The sequence below is a fragment of the Phyllobates terribilis genome, unplaced genomic scaffold, assembly GCF_046119375.1.
Source record: "Phyllobates terribilis strain yellow unplaced genomic scaffold, ASM4611937v1 Scaffold_3__8_contigs__length_932513732, whole genome shotgun sequence".
In the NCBI taxonomy this organism is placed as follows: Eukaryota; Metazoa; Chordata; class Amphibia; order Anura; family Dendrobatidae; genus Phyllobates; species Phyllobates terribilis.
The window spans coordinates 583,475,239-583,494,219 of NW_027362763.1; the positions used below are offsets into that span (position 1 = coordinate 583,475,239).

The window sequence follows — 18,981 nt, forward strand, 5'->3', positions numbered from 1 at the left end:
AAAACATCAATCAAAGGAGTAAAGACACGATCAGAAGAACACAAACTAGCATTATTCTCAGACGACATTCGCTTGTACATCACATCCCCACTTGTTAGCATACCAAATAGAATATCGGAACTACACAAATTTGGATCCCTTAGTAATTTCAAAATGAATTCACATAAATCCTGAATAATGAACATATCACTACAACCATCGCTGGTGGCTCAACTATCTACCTCCTTCCCTTTTAAATGGTGCTCTGACTCGATTACTTATTTAGGCATAAAACTACCAGATAAAACGTATAAGCTGTATGAAGCTAACTTCAAGATTGCTTTACATAGAATAGAGCTTGACAGGGAGAAATGGAACAAATTACAATTATCTTGGTTTGGCAGGATCAATACCATGAAAATGGATCTCTTGCCGCGCCTTATATACCTCTTTCAAACAATACCGCTGTACCTCCCAGCTTCTTTTTTCTCCAGACTCAAGAAATAGATTACCAGATTTGTCTGGTCTCATAAACGCCCATGTTTATCGTATTTTCTCTTAAGTAGATCTAAACAGAGAGGGGGAGCGGGCTTACCTGACCTCTCCCTGTATAGTTATGCCTCTTTAGGAACCTGTATCCTTGACCTATTCCATCATGAGAGTCGCAAGAAATGGGTTGGTCTAGAAAAAGATCTTTCTAAATGTGATCCCCGGGCAGAGTTATGGACCACAAAAATCACTGGTGAAGGCGGAAGCTTGACCCCTTTCCTCACAAGAAATCTCATTCTCTTTCTCAGACAGGGGAATAGGTCCCTTCACACCTCATGCATACCAGATCCATTTACACCAGTTTATGATAATCCAGCCTTCCTAGCAGGTAATAACAGAACAACTTTTTTAAACAAACGCAAAGAGGCACACCCCATTATATACGACTACATAAACCACTCTGAAAGGAGATCACTACAAGACATATTTCTTGGCTTGGAACCCATAACAGGTTCATGGTTCTTCCACAAACAATTAAAAAGCTATATCAACTCACTAACCAAACAAACACCCCCTTTCAAACTCTATGCCTTTCAAAGAGCCCTCCAGACCATACAGTTTCTTTACTATACAAAGTTTACCAAGACAGCCAAGCCACTGTACAAAATTTCCCAAGGTTCTTTTCCAATTGGGAAAGTGACATTGGAAGATCGTTATCACCAGCGGATCGATCTAAAATTCTATTTACTTCGAGGTCGGCATTGTGCTCGGTGTCACAGGAGAGGAGCTACAAGATCTTATCGAGATGGTACAGATGCCCCTCCATTTATCCCACAACTCCAGACACTTGCTGGAGATGTCTCAAGGATATAGGCTTATACACTCATATTTGGTGGTCATGTCCACCTATTAAGAGCTTATGGTTAGCAATATTTGAACTCTGTAACAAACTATCCATTAGAAGGACCCAACCCACACTAGAATTAGCCCTATTATCGTTAAGTGACATCTCAATATCAAAATTCAATAAGGGCCTACTCAGACATTTTCTCACGGCTGCCAGAAATCTGATTCCACAATACTGGAAGCAAGAAAGAACCCCAACGCGCCCAGAATTTGTGTCTGAACTCAATAACATATATAGAATGGAGTTACTGATAGGACAAGATACTGGAAATCCTGACAAAGTTTATAATACGTGGGCCCCATGGATTGTCTTTAGGGAAACTACTGATCTAGATACTTGGCTGAACTAAATATTCATAATCCGTTATTCACAACACGCCACATTCTATACCTGTTTCTTATAACTCCAATTGATTACAAGATTAATCGAAGACCATGCTCCTTTGGAGCTTCTGATACAAACTTGTTCTGGGACAAGACTTAATCCCCTCTTTGCCCTTACTCCCTCATCCTCTTCTATCACTCTTTTCCTCTCCAATTTCTCCCTTTCTACATCTCTCCTTCATACCATTGTCATATTTATATCATACTATTATCGTTCATGTTTTTGTTTTTTTTACTCTATTAATGTTAATAACGACATATATTCTATATTGTTAATTAAACTCAAGTGAATACATTTTTTTTTCTATTTCAAAATGCACATGTAATCTAAACTTGAAATTATATATAATTATCCAATTGTTATGCTCTATTAATTATTCATAATTCTTCAATAAAGCTTTGATTTACAAAAAAAAAAAAAAAATAATTATACTCACCTCCTCTCTCCTCCAGCACCGTGTCCCGCTCTGTGCCGGAATAGTCACTGCTTCCCACCCCGGAACTGCGTGCGTGGGGAGCAGTGACCATTCATTCTCCCTAATAGCGCGCACACTGTAACTGCAGCGCGGCTCCTGCTGCGCTCGGCGATCAGTGTGCCCGCTATTAAAGCCCATGAATATTCACCACCTTTCTGGACACACCAATACCAAATTATGTATTTTTTTGGTTTATTTTTGCTTTTGCATAAAACATGCATATTTATTGGCCCAATTTTTTTCATTCATTATTTTGTGTGGGTATTTTTTTTTTTTTACTTTTTCAGCAGGTGGCCTTTAGTTGCCATGACTACCATTGGCTCCCCACAATCTTTTCCTGGAGCTGCTGTTAGTGTGAGAGGGAGCCTCCTCCCTGTTTCAACCTTCTAAATAATGAAATCACAGCATTTAGAGAATTAAACAGCAAGAGACGGTGCTGACACCGGCCATGGCAATTGCAGCTGGTGCTCGGCTGTCAGTTAAGCACAGATTCTATGTCTGCATAATCAAGTGGACATACTGATATGATATTTGCAGGAAGTCATTGACTGTTGTAAGTTTTCTGTCATAGTCAACATCACAGCTCGCCACAAATTAAAAGAGCTGTGGCGTCACGACCTGTCACACCGCCATCCTGCACAGCTGCTCCCATTGTCATGCCCCTGCCCCAGCTCTGTTTATTTTGATGGATCTGGGAGAAAACTCCAAAATTCTTAAAAGTTTTGCAGAACTATGAGTTGTGCAAAAAATGTGCTTTTCAAAGCAATGAACTCATTAATATTGTACTGAGACCTTTTCATAAGAAACAGAATTAGGAAAAAAAAAAGAAAGGCATTATTAACTACATACATAAGCATTCACAAATTTATGTTTGAAATTTACCTCTTGCCTCTTCTTCTTCCACAGGAATCTTCCAAACCAAAGGTAAAAGGGACATAATTAGAGTCCTAAGCTCTTCTCGACAGGTTAAGCTCTGTAATAAATACACAAGTATAAAATTATGAACAAGGAAGTGAAAAGAAATAAACACTCACAAATTAAAGGATTATAAGGCAATATACTCAGTGGTCACTGTTGGAAGCCAACATGGGCAAGGTCATTAACATCAAGCACAGGACATCTTATTTGATCACTGAACTCTAGATTACTCCAAATGTAATCAAAAGGATTAGAACATCAAAGAAACTGGTGATAAGGCCTTTAGTATTATCACTGGGAGGAAGTATTTATGATAAAGAGCTTGTGCTTTGAATGAAAGGCTGGCCTAAGGCCTTTATTATAAAGACTTTTCATTAATGCAAGGTTGCTATTCGCAGGAGGATGACGACCACTGTGACCATGTTTATAAACGTCCCTTCAATCTCTAATCCATTTTGGACCCAATAGTGCCACCTTTTTAGAGTGTCGACATCAGCAATTGGCATTTTCCTGCAGAACTCAAGGCAGCAACCTGAGTAGATGGTTTTATTATGTGGAGGGGGTTACAGTGACTAGCAGTGTTTATTGGTGTAAAAAAAGAAAAAAACGGAAATTTGGCGAAAATTTTTAAAAAATGTTTTCATTTTCATGCCCTTAAATCAGAGAGATTTGTCACACAAAATAGTTAATAAATAACATTTCCCACATGTCTACTTTGCATCAGCACAATTTTGGAACCAAAATTTTTTTCTTGTTAGGGAGCTATAAGGGTTAAAAGCTGACCAGCGATTTCTCATTTTTCCAACAAAATTTACAAAACCATTTTTTTTTAGGGACCACATCACATTTGAAGTGACTTTGAGGTGTCTATATGACAGAAAATACCCAAAAGTGACACCATTCTAAAAACTGCACCCCTCAAGGTGCTCAAAACCACATTCAAGAAGTTTATTAACCCTTCAGGTGCTTCACAGGAATTTTTGGAATGTGGAAGAAAGCAATGAACATTTATTTTTTTCTTCACAAAAATGTTACCCAATTTTTTTTCATCTTCTCTCAAGAGTAACAGAAAAAATGGGCCCCAAAATTTGTTATGCAATTTCTCCTGAGCACGCCAATACCCCATATGTGGGGGAAAACAACTGGGCGAACAGCAGGGCTCGGAAGGGAAGGAGTGCCATTTGACTTTTTGAATGTAAAATTTGCTTAAATAATTAGAGGACGCCATGTTGCGTTTGGGGAGCCCCTGATGTGCCTAAACAGTGGAACCTCCCACAACTGACCTTATTTTGGAAACTAGACCCCTTAGGGAACTTAACTAGATGTGTGGTGAACACCCTGAATCCCCAAGTGCTTCACAAATTTATAACGTAGGGCCATGAAAATAAAAATTTCAAACTTTTTCCCCAAAAATTATCTTTTAGCCCCAACTTTTTTATTTTCACAAGGGTAAGAGGAGAAAATGGACCCCAAAAACTGTTGTGCAATTTCTCCTGAGTACGCAGATACCCCATATGAGGGAAAATACACACGTCAGGATTCAGAAGGGAAGGAGCACTGTGTGACTTTTTGAACACATAATTGACTGAAATCGAGAGCAGGCGCCATGTTGCATTTGGAGAGCCCCTGATGCGCCTAAGCAGTGGAAACCCCCCACAAGTGACCCCATTTTGGAAACTAGACCCCTCAAGGATTTTTATCAAGGGGTATAGTGAACATTTTGAACCCAGAAGTATGACACAGAATTTGATTACATTAGGTCATCATATTGAATAAATTGTCATTAGTCTTGAGCGCAAGTGCTAACCCTAACATAGCCCTTTTTTAAAAATATTTTTTCAATTTTTTTTGTTTTTCACTTTTTGACACTTTTTCACTTTTACACTTTGTCCCACTGTGGGACTTTTTTTTGCAGGCTGATCGCTTGTATAGCAGAGATGCAGCAGCATCCCTGTTTTATGCAGGCTGTCAGCTCTGCACTGACACAAGTTACATACTTTCAGCAACGATCGGGACCCCATGCTGAAAGCACGGGGTACCGATCCAAGTTAAGAGGAGCCTCTTACCTCTGCCTGCCCCGGAAATGCTTCTATTGGCTTAGATCGCAGCAATTCGGGGGTTAATGTGCTGGGAGCGGCGAGGGACCGCTCCTGGCACATAGTACCCGGTGTCAGCTGTCAAAATCAGCTGACACCGGTTGGCGATATTATTATGTATTATTAAGCCTCACGTCAGAAAGTGATTAAAGAAACAGCCACAGTTTAAACCTACGCATGCCAAACAATATACTTCTTAATCATGACAGGATATGTTGGATACCGTATACGATTTACTTTTATAGGAAGAAAGACACCCTTAAAATCAACAATGACTTAATCATTTGTGAGTTGCAAGATTACCAATTCATTATCTACACATGAACACAATGCAGAAAATCCTGATTTTATATTGGCACATGCTGCAGAAAGTTCCAATTCAATATTACCACTTGGCCACACATTGCTGAAGATTCTAATTCATTAGCATTTTTGTTTGGAATTTTTTTCTTTCTGTTAATGATTTTTAAATTGGCAGATGGAAGGGGCCCCAAGGGACTATACAATATCATTGTCCTTAGCAGAAGGTCATGGCTTAGTGGGAGGAGTTTACAGTTTTCTCAGAAGAAAATCCCTTAAAAGATCACATCAAGCGGTAAGGACGATACATAGATGACGTCGCGATGAAACGTCTCTAACATCATTTGTTCAATATATTAACGGTAATGACTTTAATTTGCGATTCAACGTAACCAGTGAAGTTGATAAAATCTCCATTTTAGATATCCACTGTTAGGGATCCGGGTGGTGGAACCTCTGTGCTGCGGTGCAAGGAGGGACCCAGAGGGGCATAACTAAGTATCAACTCGGACCGACCCAGGTCGTACGGCGGCTAACGACTCCGTGACCAGGGAGGGACCGAGCAGAGGGACCAGGTGCTACTCTGGGGACGACCTTGTAAGAGAGCAGGTGACTCCCACGGGTCAGATGGCTAGGACTGACCAGTACAGCAGATGAGCACGGCAAGCAGGCTGACAGAAACTCCGGACAGACGGACTGGCAGACAAGGCAGGAACAAGCAGAAGCCTCCAGGTAGGCTGCCAGGCAGGGCAGGTAACGGGCAGGAGCCTCTAGGTAGGCTGTCAGGTGGTCACAGCAAGTGACGTGCAGGTACCTCCAGGTAGGCAGACAGGTGGTCACGGTAAGTGACAGGCAGGAGCCTCCAGGTAGGCACGGCAGGTAGCAAGCAGGAGCCTCCAGGTAGGCACGGCAGGTAACAAGCAGGTGCTTCCAGGTAAGGAGGCAGGCAGAGTCCATAGACAGACTGGTGGACTGAACGGAAGACAGACTGTCGGGCTGGAGAGTAGACAGGCTGGTGGGCAGGACTAGTAGTCAGGCTAGCAGCGGGACCTGAGGGCTGAAGCAGAAGTAAGTATACTGTGCAACAACTATTGCTCGGGCACCTCCATTTTTGAGGAGGTGCCATATATATGGGAGGACCTCCGGAAATTGGCCGGGGACTCTTTAGGGCGGTGCGCGCGGCCCCAAGCACAGTGCCCGGGAAGCTGCGCGCGCCGACAGCAGCAGGAAGAGGAGCGCTGGAGGACGCCGGGCGGGGAGCGCGGCGGTGAGAGGGACGGCGTCTCTGCCTGGCAGGGGGCAGAGACGCCGATGCTACATCCATTTTGTAGGCAATTCAACATCTAATAAAATAAGGCAAGTATATTTAGAAAACCTCAAGCCAGGAATAAGATACTGGAGGCCACTAGTGCACATCCATTACACACCATCAAAGCAATATCCAAAAGGAGAATGAATTAGGATGAGGAGAGCATGTAGTCAGGATTCAGTTGGTTATAAACAATTGGAAAAAACTAAAAAAATAAAATTACCTGATAGCAGATATAGCACTAATATTCTAATGCAGAAAAAGCATTAAGCCATCAGAACCTACATAGCTTTTTTTTTTATATGTCTGATACAATATATATTTTTTTCTTGCAAGATGGCCGCCGGTCAGGTCCTTGAGGGGAGAAAGGTGTCAAGGTTGGTAGATTCAGTGATGTTAAAAAGGAATAGCATGCTCCCGCAAGTTTAGTTCTGGGAGGGTTAATAGGGCGTATCAGGGCCGGTTTTTACAAGAAGTCATAAGAGATAGGTGGGAATGACTGCTCACATATCCCCACCCCGGGGCGTGGTTTTGTGTAAATAAAGTGGAGACCAAATGTCTCATTCAGAGTCTGTGTCTGGAGATGTGTGGATCTCCAGTGTGTTGGTCTATGCTAAGGACCGGACACTAACCTGAGCGGGGGAACCCGCAACATTATATGGACATTTTACTTTATGTTTCCACTTTATGCCGAAAAAGGTTGTTTTTTTGTTTTGCTTCCTGAGCGGTTTATGCTGTTTAATAAACCAGCCTGGATTTCACTGAAAACGCTTCTGTGCCTACCTCAAACGCAGCCGAGTGACTACCAAACCCTACAATATATATAATAAATATAGTTTTTTCCACACCATATAGTAACAATTTTTACAATATTAAAAAAAAAATTATCTTGAAACATATACCAATTTTATTGCAGGCGGTCACTAGGTAAAATTTGAAAATGGCTTTCGAGTAGTTTCTAAACGAGAATGTAATCTGGAAGATATGCTCTCCTCAAGTTTAGAAAAACTATGAAAATGGAGTAACCATAAACCACCAAGGAGTATATGAGAAAAAAATACTATAAAAACACATACGGTATATACATATTAAAAATACTTGGTCTATATAGAATGAGGAAACATGGAAACTGTGCAGGAAGAGACATGGTAAGGTTCATGATATGGGAACAAAGCTCATAGAATACCACGAGGGAGTATCTAAGACATGCATAGGATAAAGCATCCTAATCAATTTGGCAGCAGATCAAATCCATAGAAAAGAGCATTGTGCAGTATGTAAATGACTAATGCTTGACCATAGTGGTCCCAAGCCGTGGATAACTCTCTCCCTTCAGCGCCTGACGCGCATACCAGCTTTATCGAATGGGTGTCGCATTTGTTTTCCTGTCCCATATAAATACCTTCAGGCCAGATAATGCTAGCAGATGCGGAGCATGCAACTTGGGTTAAGCCGCCACACTAGTCACTTCCAGGATGGCCGTCATCATGCCCCAAGTCGGGTCAACTCTGACCCGATGACGTCATTGGGAATGCGTGTGGAGCTCCTCAAGTTTAATACAATGTAAAAATTAAAAAATTTAAAATGTTTTTTCCAAAAGGGTCTTATTTTTTTTTTTTTTTTTTTTTTTAATATGGTGGAGCTAAATGCAATATGTGCATTAGAACCAAAAAGACAAGATTTTCAATCCAGTGATCACAAACTTTCAAAATTTCAGTCACTTATATATTAGAACAAAGAAACAGAAGACCAGGCTATAAGGCGCTTCCACTCAGATGTATCAAGGATCCAAAAGTATAGATGGATTGAGATATTTAAAATTAAAAATCTATCAAAAAGTTGCTAGATAACATGTGACAAATTTAAAAAATAAATAAAATCAATTAAACAAATACAAAACATTTCGACTGTCTAGCCTTCATCAGATGTATATCTGATAGGATCCATACAGCCTATTTATACCTTTTCATTTGTATTGGTGGGAGGGGGCTGGGGCGGAGGAGCGTGCCTAACCGCACATTGCACTTCCACCATAATCCATCCCCCTAAAGGTGATGTCAGTAAGTAAAAATAAATCACTCCAGTTACAAAAGGTGCTGTGAAGTGTCTGGAGTCATCAACCAAACGGCAACTTGACAACTTGCATATGATAATCTCAACAACAGGAGCACAAAGCCGCACAAGCTTGTTAAAATATTAAAATGATCTGAATAAATAATAAAGAAAATACATTTTGCTATATCTCTTCCAGCTTGTTTAATTGCCTCTATTGTTAATCTAACATATCTTTATTTCATATTTTTTATTTTTAAAATAGTTTTTAGTTAGGCTTTAAACCCTATCACAGCGATCAAAAGAAAAAAAAATAATAATCAAATTCCCCTTTGTCACCCTCCTTAGTTAGATAAAAAATTATAAAATAAAAAAAATAACAAATTTCCCATTCTTTGCAGCTAGGATTGTATTTGGGTTAGGGTTCTTATCTCAGCTCAGGAACATTTTATTTAAATACATTCAATCATGGAAGTTATTATTATTCACAAATTTATTGATTAAAATGAACTTTTGTTCGTGGGAAAACACCTTTAACAATGTGTTAGACACCAAAAAATAAAAAGCGCCGAAACACAAGTAAGGCACAACCGACAAGAAACGCAATAAAAACAGATCAATAACATTGTATGTGCGCCAAAAAAGTATAAAAAAAATGTAATCTTGGCATACAAAAAACAAAACCTGACATAGCTACATTGACAGAAAATAAAAGTTACAGGTCAAAAAAGGGAGACACAAATGAAACCAAAATTTGTTTTAGGCTGAGTTCACATGATGCGTTTTTAATGCGTTTCCGCGGCGTTTTTGCAGCTGCGGAAACGCATTAAAAACGCATGGTAGAAGGGCAGCAATGTTCCCCAATTGAAATCCGCATGTGCTGTGCCCATGATGCGGATTTTTCCGCAGCGTAAACGCTGCGCTCAAAAATCCGCAGCATGTCAATTAATTTTGCATAAACGCGGCGTTTTCGCCACCATTGACTTGCATTAGAACGCGCCAATTCCGCAAGACTGCATCTGTACTTGCGTTATTGGCGCATTCTAATGTGCGGATGGTACCCGGGTGTAGAGGACAGGAGACTCTCCTCCACACCCAGGTACCATTAAAAAGCTGTAAAAAAAGAATAAAATAAAAAAATTTATATATACTTACGTTCTGTCGGCCCGCGGTGCACTCCTGCTTGGTTCCCGGCACTTTGCAGTGAGTTGAAGGACCTGCGCTGACGTCAGAGTCATGTGACGGGTCACGTGACGCTGACGTCGGCAGGTCTTTCAATTCAATGTTGCCGGCAAGGGAGAACGGAGTGTAAAGCAGGACACCGGGGGCCATCGGAGGGTAAAGTATACATTTATTTTTTATTTTTACCATTCTCTCGGGTCACACTATATAAATCCATGCTGTTTGCATGGATTTATATAGTGTGACCTAGTTGTCACAAGCACTTTCCAAGTGATGCTAAAATCGCCTGGAAAGCGCTTGTCAATCCGCATGCGGAAACGCATGTGAATCCGCATGTATTACGCAGGAAAAACGCATGTACAATCCGCATGCGTTTTTTCTGCCAGGGAGATGCAGAAATGATGCAGAAATTTTCTGCTTCATTTCTGCATCGTGTGCACATACCCTTAAGCTCTGAATTTTTTTGAGCACTAAAATATATATAACATTTTTTAATAAGTTTAGTAGTACTGTACTCGTACTGACCTAAAGAATATTGTCATGTCATTTTTACCCCAAAATGAATGCAAAAAATAAATAAAAGTGGAGACAGCATTTTTTCTCCACCGTATTACCACATATTAATGCTACAGTATTTCTCAGACAGCACTTGGATGCATAACATTTAACTGAACTATCCACATTTTTTTCTCTTTTCTTGTAATGTAGCAAATACAACATACCGGACCAACAATTTTATTGAGTGTGGCAAGTAGCAGATGTCCTCGTCCATTCGTTAGGTAATCCACAAGTATTACTATATGGCTTTCATCCTCTTCATCATCCTTAATCTCCCCCTGCACACTACAAAGTTTATTAACATCAGACAAAAATTCTCTAGCAATGTCATTGCAGGGGACATTCATGATGAATCTGGAAAGAAAAACAAAACATTACTTACAATGAAACATTCACTGTATTTGAATATCTAATTCACTAAACTAATCCATTATAGCACAAAATTTCAATGAAAAGATAGAAAGCTTAATTGCAAGAAAATACAAGGGCTATATCAGGGGTTAGAAACTTAAAAGGGATTTAAACGAGTCGCAATGTAATTTCTTCCAGCCCCTAGGAACATTCTCAGGGACAGCAGCACTTGGGCCACAGGTCCAGTTTTGCTGGCTGCCAACCCTTTTAAAAATTCTTCAGACTGTTCACTCCTAAATCAAGGATTAGGTCCTGAGGCTGGATAGTGTCAACATGAGGGCATTCTTTCTGGGTGGATTAGGCGCACCCGTACCGTTTGTAATGATGAAGGCAGCAGTTGCAGTGTCTCCTATGTAATGTACAGCAATCAGTGTGTCTCCTGCGTTATGTACAGTGCCTTGAAACAGCACTCATACCCGATGAACTTTTACACCTTTTTTTTCACGTTAAGTTTTTGGATGTACAGTACAGACCAAAAGTTTGGACACACCTTCTCATTTAAAGATTTTTCTGTATTTTCTTGACTATGAAAATTGTACATTCACACTGAAGGCATCAAAACTATGAATTAACACATGTGGAATTATATACTTAACAAAAAAGTGTGAAACAACTGAAAATATGTCTTTTGGTCTGTACTGTAAGTGTATTTCATTAGGATTTTATGTAATATACCAATACAGAGTAACAAGTATCTGTGAAGTGTAAAGGAAATGATACCTGGTTTACTAATTATTTTAAAAATATAAATCTGAAAATTGGAGACATGCATTTGTATTCAGCCCCCTGTTGTCTGCTGGCCCTAAATAAAATCCAGAGTGACCGATTGCCGCCAGAAGACCCATAATTAGTAAATTGACTTCACTTGTGTGTAATGTATTCTCAGCATAACTACAACTATTCTGTGAAGGCCTCAGAGATTTGTTTGAGAAAATTAGGGATCAAAGCGCATTATGAAACACAATAGACAAGTCAGGAATAAGTTTGTGGAGTAGAGTAAAGCAGGGGTAGATTATATACAATGATGTGAAAAAGTGTTTGCCCCCTTCCTGATTTCTTATTCTTTTGCATGTTTGTCACACTTAAATGTTTCAGATCACAAAACAAATTTAAATATTAGATAAAGATAACACAAGTATCACAAAATGCAACTTTTAAATAAAGGGTCTTTATTATTAACTCCTTAACGACGTTGGGATTTTTCATTTTTTTGCATTTTCGTTTTTTGCTCCCCTTGTTCCCAGAGCCATAGCGTTTTTATTTTTTGGACAATATGGCCGTGTGAGAGCTTATTTTTTGCAGGACGAGTTGTACTTTTAAACGTCATCACTGGTTTTACCATATTGTGTACTGGAAAACGGGAAAAAAATTACAAGTGTGGTGAAATTGCAAAAAAAATGCAATTCCACATTGTTTTTGTTTGTTTGTTTGTTTGTTTTTACCACGTTCACTGGATGCTAAAACTGACCTGTCATTATTATTCTCCAGGTCATTACGAGTTTGTAGACACCAAACATGTATAGGTTCTTTTTTATTTAAGTGGTGGAAAAAAAAAACAAAGTTTGCTAAAAAAATTAAAAATAAATAAAAATATGGCGCCATTTTCCGAGACCCGTAGCGTCTCCATTTTTCAGGATCTGGGGCCGGGTGAGGGCTTATTTTTTGCGTGGCGGGCTGACGTTTTTATTGATACTATTTTGGGGTAGATACGATGTTTTGATCACCCGTTATTGTATTTTATTGCAATGTTGCGGCGACCAAAACAAAGTAATTCTGACGTTTGGAATTTTTTTCTCGTTACGCCGTTTACCGATCAGATTCTTTTTTTATATTGATAGATTGGGCGATTCTGAACGCGGAGATACCAAATATATGTATGTGGGGTTTACTTTTTATTAATTTACTTTGAATGGGGCTAAACTATTATTTATTTTTTTTTTTTTTACACTTTTTACTTGCTTCTATAGTCTCCATAGGAGACTAGAAGCAGCAACTGTCTGATCACCTCTGCTACATAGCGGCGATGAGCAGATCACCTCTGTGTAGCAGAAATGCTCCTGTACTATGAGCGCTGACCACTAGATGGCGCTCATAGTAATCTTTACATGACAACCACTGGGGTCTGCTGCAGACCCCGAGTTGCCATGCCCACCCATCAGTGACCCGCGATCATGTGAAGGGGTCACCGATGGGCGGGGTAAGTGACGCACTTCTAGCGTGGCGCTGTTAAATACCACTGACAGCGGCATTCAACTGGTTAACAGCCCGCGGCTGTTGCGGGCACATGTCAGCTGTAAGAATCAGCAGACATGTTCCCGATTCAGTGCAGGCTCAGCGCTGGAGCCCGTGCAGAACCGAGGGTGATGGCCTGGGGCGGACTAATATGCCCCAGGCCAGTAAGGGGTTAAGGGAAAAAGAAATACAAGCCTACAGGGCCCTGTGTGAAAAAGTGATTGGTTTATGTTTTAAGGGGGAAGAGGGCAAAGTTAATTTATCACATCTTTGGGAAGCGAAGCTTAAATTTCCCTTAGCCACACACAGGCCTGATTAATGCCACACCTGTTTTCAATCAAGAAATCACTTAAATAGGACGTGCCTGACAAAGTTAAAGAGGTATTCCCATCTGCAAGATCCTATCCCAATATGTAATACTGTAGGTGTAATAATAATAATAATAATAATAATAATAATAATAATAATAACAACAACAACTAAGCAAATACTTCCAATTAGAAATGTAGTATAGTATTTCTGATTCGCTATCTCTCTTACCTCATGTGCAGGTATAGCAGGACCTTAGGAATCCACGGTTACATCCACTGATAACGTCACAGTTAGTTAGCTAGTTGCTAGTGGTCGTAACCATGGATACCTAAGGTCCTGCGATGCCTGTACATGAAGTAAGAGAGATAGTTTATCAGAAATACTATACTACATTTCTAATTGGAAGTATTTGCTAATAATTATTATAATATTATTATTATTATTATAATAATACATAATAATTACTACTACACCTATTACATATTGGGATAGGATCTTGGAGATGGGAATACCCCTTTTAAGTAGCCCAATTTATGAACATCACAGGGATCACTGTTTGTTTCTATAAAATGTTTTTCATTGTGTAAAAACTGCAAAACATGAAATATAAATGTGGTATGACTGTAATCATACTGACCTGAAGACTAAAAGATTTTTACCACACTAACAGCACACAAAAAAACACCTTAATTGCTGTTTTTTGCTAATTCTGCCTGCCTCCCATGTAAAACAAAAAAAAAAAATAGAAAGATCAGTGCTAGCTCTTGAAAAATGGCATCAATAAAAACTTCCACTCATTCCGCAAAAACTAAGCCCTCAAAATGACTCGTCAGCAGAAAAATTATAGCGCTCAAAATATGGTAATACAAAAAAAGATGTTTTTTTCAGTGTGTGATAGTAGCGAAAAGTAAGAAAAAAAACAACAACAAAAAAAACCACAGTAAATCTGTCATCAGTGATCGTAGTGACCCAAAGAATAAAACTTATCTCTTAAACCACTAGCTGAAAAGCATAAAACAATAAACAAATCCAATTCATGAACTGCTGTTGATTTGTTCATTCAGCCTCCCTAAGGCTCGCCTCACATTTATCCTGCGCTCTACGCTTAACAGTTACATTGAGGTTTCCGTGTTAATCTCTGAAATCTGTTATGAACACAAAATCCCCAACAGAACATTCCCTATGAGGCAGAAGTGGTAATTTTGGACTTTGTCCGGCTGTGATCCGCAGTGTCCCTCTTATTTATGTTTTTTTTTTTCATAAGAATGTACAAAAGCACCATTGGCTACAGTTTTGTGCACCTTTGAAAAGACGCACACAGCGGAACAGAGTAACTGATGCAACATTATAGTAAATGGATCCATCCGGGGCTTCATCTAATCACATACAGTATTTCAGAGCTTTAGATAGAAACCCTTATGCAAACTGATCCAAAATATTATGTACCCTAAAGTGCTACCAATAAAAGCTTCCACTCAACCCACAAAAAAAACAACTCATGCCACTCATCTGTTAAAGGGAGCCTGTCATATCAGTTGGAGCATGGAAACTGCCCCCAGGTGGTTGTTAGTGATGCAGTAGACATTACCAACATGCTTTTTGCACTAAAATCGGCACAATAATCTTTAGTAAAAAACACTTAAAGGGGTATTCCCATCTCCAAGATTCTATCCCAATATGTAGTATGTGTAATAATAGTAATATTAGCAAATACCTCCAATTAGAAATGTAGAATAGTATTTTTGATTCGCTATTTGCTAATATTATTATTACACCTACTATATATTGGGATAGGATCTTGGAGATGGGAATACCCCTTTAACACTACCGTTCAAAAGTTTGGGGTCACCCAGACAATTTTGTGTTTTCCATGAAAGCTCATACTTTTATTTATCAAATGAGTTTCAAAAGGATTAGAAAATATAGTCCAGACATTGACAAGATTAGAAATAATGATTTTTATTAGAAAGAATAATTTTCTCCTTCAAACTTTGCTTTCGTCACAGAATGCTCCTTTGCAGCAATTACAGCATTGCAGACCTTTGGCATTCTAGCTGTTAATTTGCTGAGGTAATCTTGAGAAATTTCCCCCCATGCTTCCTGAAGCCCCTCCCACAAGTTGGATTGGCTTGATGGGCACTTTTTGCGTACCATACGGTCAAGCTTCTCCCACAACAGCTCAATGGGGTTGAGATCTGGTGACTGCTATGGTCACTCCATTACAGATAGAATACCAGCTGCCTGCTTCTTCCCTAAATAGTTCATGCATAATTTGGAGGTGTGCTTTGGGTCATTGTCCTGTTATAGGATGAAATTGGCTTCAATCAAGCGCTGTCCACAGGGTATGACATGGCGTTGCAAAATGGAGTGATAGCCTTCCTTATTTAAAATCTCATTTACCTTGTACAAATCTCCCACTTTACCAGCCCCAAAGCAACCCCAGACCATCATATTACTTCCACCATGCTTGACAGACACTCTTCCAGCATCTTTTCAGTTGTTCTGTGTCTCACAAATGTTCTGCTGTCTGATCCAAACACCTCAAACTTTGATTCGTCTGTCCATAAAACTTTTTTCCAATCTTCCTCTGTCCAATGTGTTCTTTTGCCCATATTAATCTTTTCCTTTTATTAGCTAGTCTCAGATATGGCTTTTTCTTTGCCACTTTGCCCTGAAGGCCAGCATCCCGGAGTCGCCTCTTCACTGTAGACGTTGACACTGGCGTTTTGAGTGTACTATTTAATGAAGCTGCCAGTGGAGGAGCTGTGAGGCGTCGATTTCTCAAACTAGAAACTCCAATGTACTTGTCTTGTTGCTCAGTTGTGCAGCAGGGCCTCCCACTTCTCTTTCTACTCTGGTTAGAGCCTGTTTGTGCTCTCCTCTGAAGGGAGTAGTACACACCGTTGTAGGAAATCTTCAGCTTCTTGGCAATTTCTTGCATGGAATAGCCTTCATTTCTAAGATAAAAAATAGACTGTCGAGTTTCACATGAAAGTTCTCTTTATCTGGCCATTTTGAGTTTCATAGAACAAACAAATGTAATGCTCCAGATTCTCAACTAGCTCAAAGGAAGGTGTTATGGGTCCGGGTGGTGGAACCTCTGTGCCAAGGTGCAAGGAGGGACCCAGAGGGGCGTGACTAAGTATCCACCCTAACCAACCCTGGTCGTACGGCAGCTAACGACACCGTGACCAGGGAGGATCCGGGCTGAGGGACCAGGTGCTACTCTGGGGACGACCTTGTAAGAGAGCAGGTGGATCCCACGGGTCAGATGGCTCGGACTGACCGGTATGGCGGATGGACACGGCAAGCAGGAGGAAGTCTCTGGTAGCCGACAGGTGGTCACAGTTCGAGAAAGCAGGGCAAGTAGCAGTCTTTAGGTTTACCAGGAAGGTGGTCACAGCAAGTGACGGCAGGGTCTCCAGGCAGGCTGGCAGGAAACAGGCAGGTGCTCCCAGGTGAGCGGGCAGACAGACGAGGGGGGTAACTGACAGGTAACTGGTGGGCGCTCCCAGGTGAGCGGGCTGACGGACACAGCAGGTAACAGGCAGGTAACTAGTGGACACTCCCAGGTGAGCAGGCAGACAGACGAGACAGGTAACAGGCAGGTAACTGGTGGACGCTCCCAGGTGAGCGGTCTGACAGACGAGGCAGGTAACAGGCAGGTAACTAGTGGACGCTCCCAGGTGAGCGTTCTGACAGACAGGGCAGGTGGATGCTCCCAGGTGAGCGGACAGATAGCCAAGGCAGGTAACAGGCAGGTAACAGGTGAGCGCACCAGGTGAGCAGGCTGGCAGGCTCGGCAGGTAACGGGCAGATAACAGGCTGGCAGGCAGGACGAGAAGTCAGGCTAGCAGCAGGACCTGAGGGCTGAAGCACAGATCAGACAGTGCAAACAACTGTGCTCTTGGAACCGGATGTCAATCCGGGTGGCAAGTGTTACTAAGTCATCCAGGGAGGTAGGAATGTCCCGACCGGCGAGTTCATCTTTAATCCGGCTGGATAGGCCTTCCCAGAAGACGGACACTAGGGCCTCGCTATTCCAGGCAAGCTCGGAAGCAAGGGTACGGAACCGTATGGCATATTGGCCCACGGTGAGACTCCCCTGGCGGAGGCGTAGCAGAGAGGAGGAGGATGAGGTCTTTCGTCCTGGTTCGTCGAAGACTTTCCGGAAAGCCGTGAGAAAGGCTGGCAGGTTGTACATCAGGGGGTCTCCTCTCTCCCATAGGGGATTTAGCCAAGCCAGTGCCTCCCCAGTGAGATGGGACATGATGAAGGCCACTTTGGCCCGGTCGGAGGTGAATTGGTGTGCCAAAAGTTCGAAGTGCAGGGTGCACTGGTTAATGAAGCCTCGTGCCAGACCTGGGTCTCCACCAAAACGAGGGGGGGCGGATAGACGGGGACCGGGAAGGGATGCCATGGTATTGATGGGCAGCGACGCTGCCGGGGTAGGAGTCGTGTGACTGGAAGCAGGTCCCGATGAAGCAGTCAGTGTGTCCAGGCGGGAGTTAACATTACGCAGGTGACTCAGGATGGACTCCGGTTGGGACCTCTGACAGGATAGTTCATGGCATAGGTCCGAGAGCGAGGGAGCTTGGGTGCCGTGTTCCATGGCCTGAGCAAACTGTTAAGGGTCCGGGTGGTGGAACCTCTGTGCCAAGGTGCAAGGAGGGACCCAGAGGGGCGTGACTAAGTATCCACCCGAACCGACCCTGGTCGTACGGAAGCTAACGACACCGTGACAGGTGGTCACAGTTCGAGAAAGCAGGGCAAGTAGCAGTCTTTAGGTTTACCAGGAAGGTGGTCACAGCAAGTGACGGCAGGGTCTCCAGGCAGGTGCTCCCAGGTGAGCGGGCAGACAGACGAGGCGGGTAACTGACAGGTAACTGGTGGGCGCTCCCAGGTGAGCGGGCTGACGGACACAGCAGGTAACAGGCAGGTAACTGGTGGACGCTCCCAGGTGAGCAGGCAGACAGACGAGACAGGTAACAGGCAGGTAACTGGTGGACGCTCCCAGGTGAGCGGTCTGACAGACGAGGCAGGTAACAGGCAGGTAACTGGTGGACGCTCCCAGGTGAGCAGTCTGACAAACAGGGCAGGCGGATGCTCCCAGGTGAGCGGACAGATAGCCAAGGCAGGTAACAGGTGAGCGCACCAGGTGAGCAGGCTGGCAGGCTCGGCAGGTAACGGGCAGATAACAGGCTGGCAGGCAGGACGAGAAGTCAGGCTAGCAGTGGGACCTGAGGGCTGAAGCACAGATCAGACACAGTGCAAACAACTTTGTTCGGGCACCTCCATTTTGGAGGAGGTGCCTTAAATGTGGGAAGTCCTCTGGCCATTGGCCGGGGACTCTTTAGGAAGACGCGCGCTGTCCCTT

General features: G+C 42.0%; 1 protein-coding gene across 1 annotated transcript in view; it reads right to left on the bottom strand.

The window, feature by feature from the left end:
- The window catches only part of LYST (lysosomal trafficking regulator), a 789,135-nt gene that overhangs the window by 749,424 nt on the left and 20,730 nt on the right, over positions 1–18,981 (bottom strand). The window contains exons 2-3 of the mRNA XM_073671457.1: positions 10,814–11,003; positions 3,117–3,207 (exon numbers count right to left, since the gene is read on the bottom strand). Of these exons, the coding sequence (XP_073527558.1) occupies positions 3,117–3,207; positions 10,814–10,996 (274 nt within the window). The 5' untranslated portion in view covers positions 10,997–11,003. The remainder of the gene's footprint in view (positions 1–3,116; positions 3,208–10,813; positions 11,004–18,981) is intronic.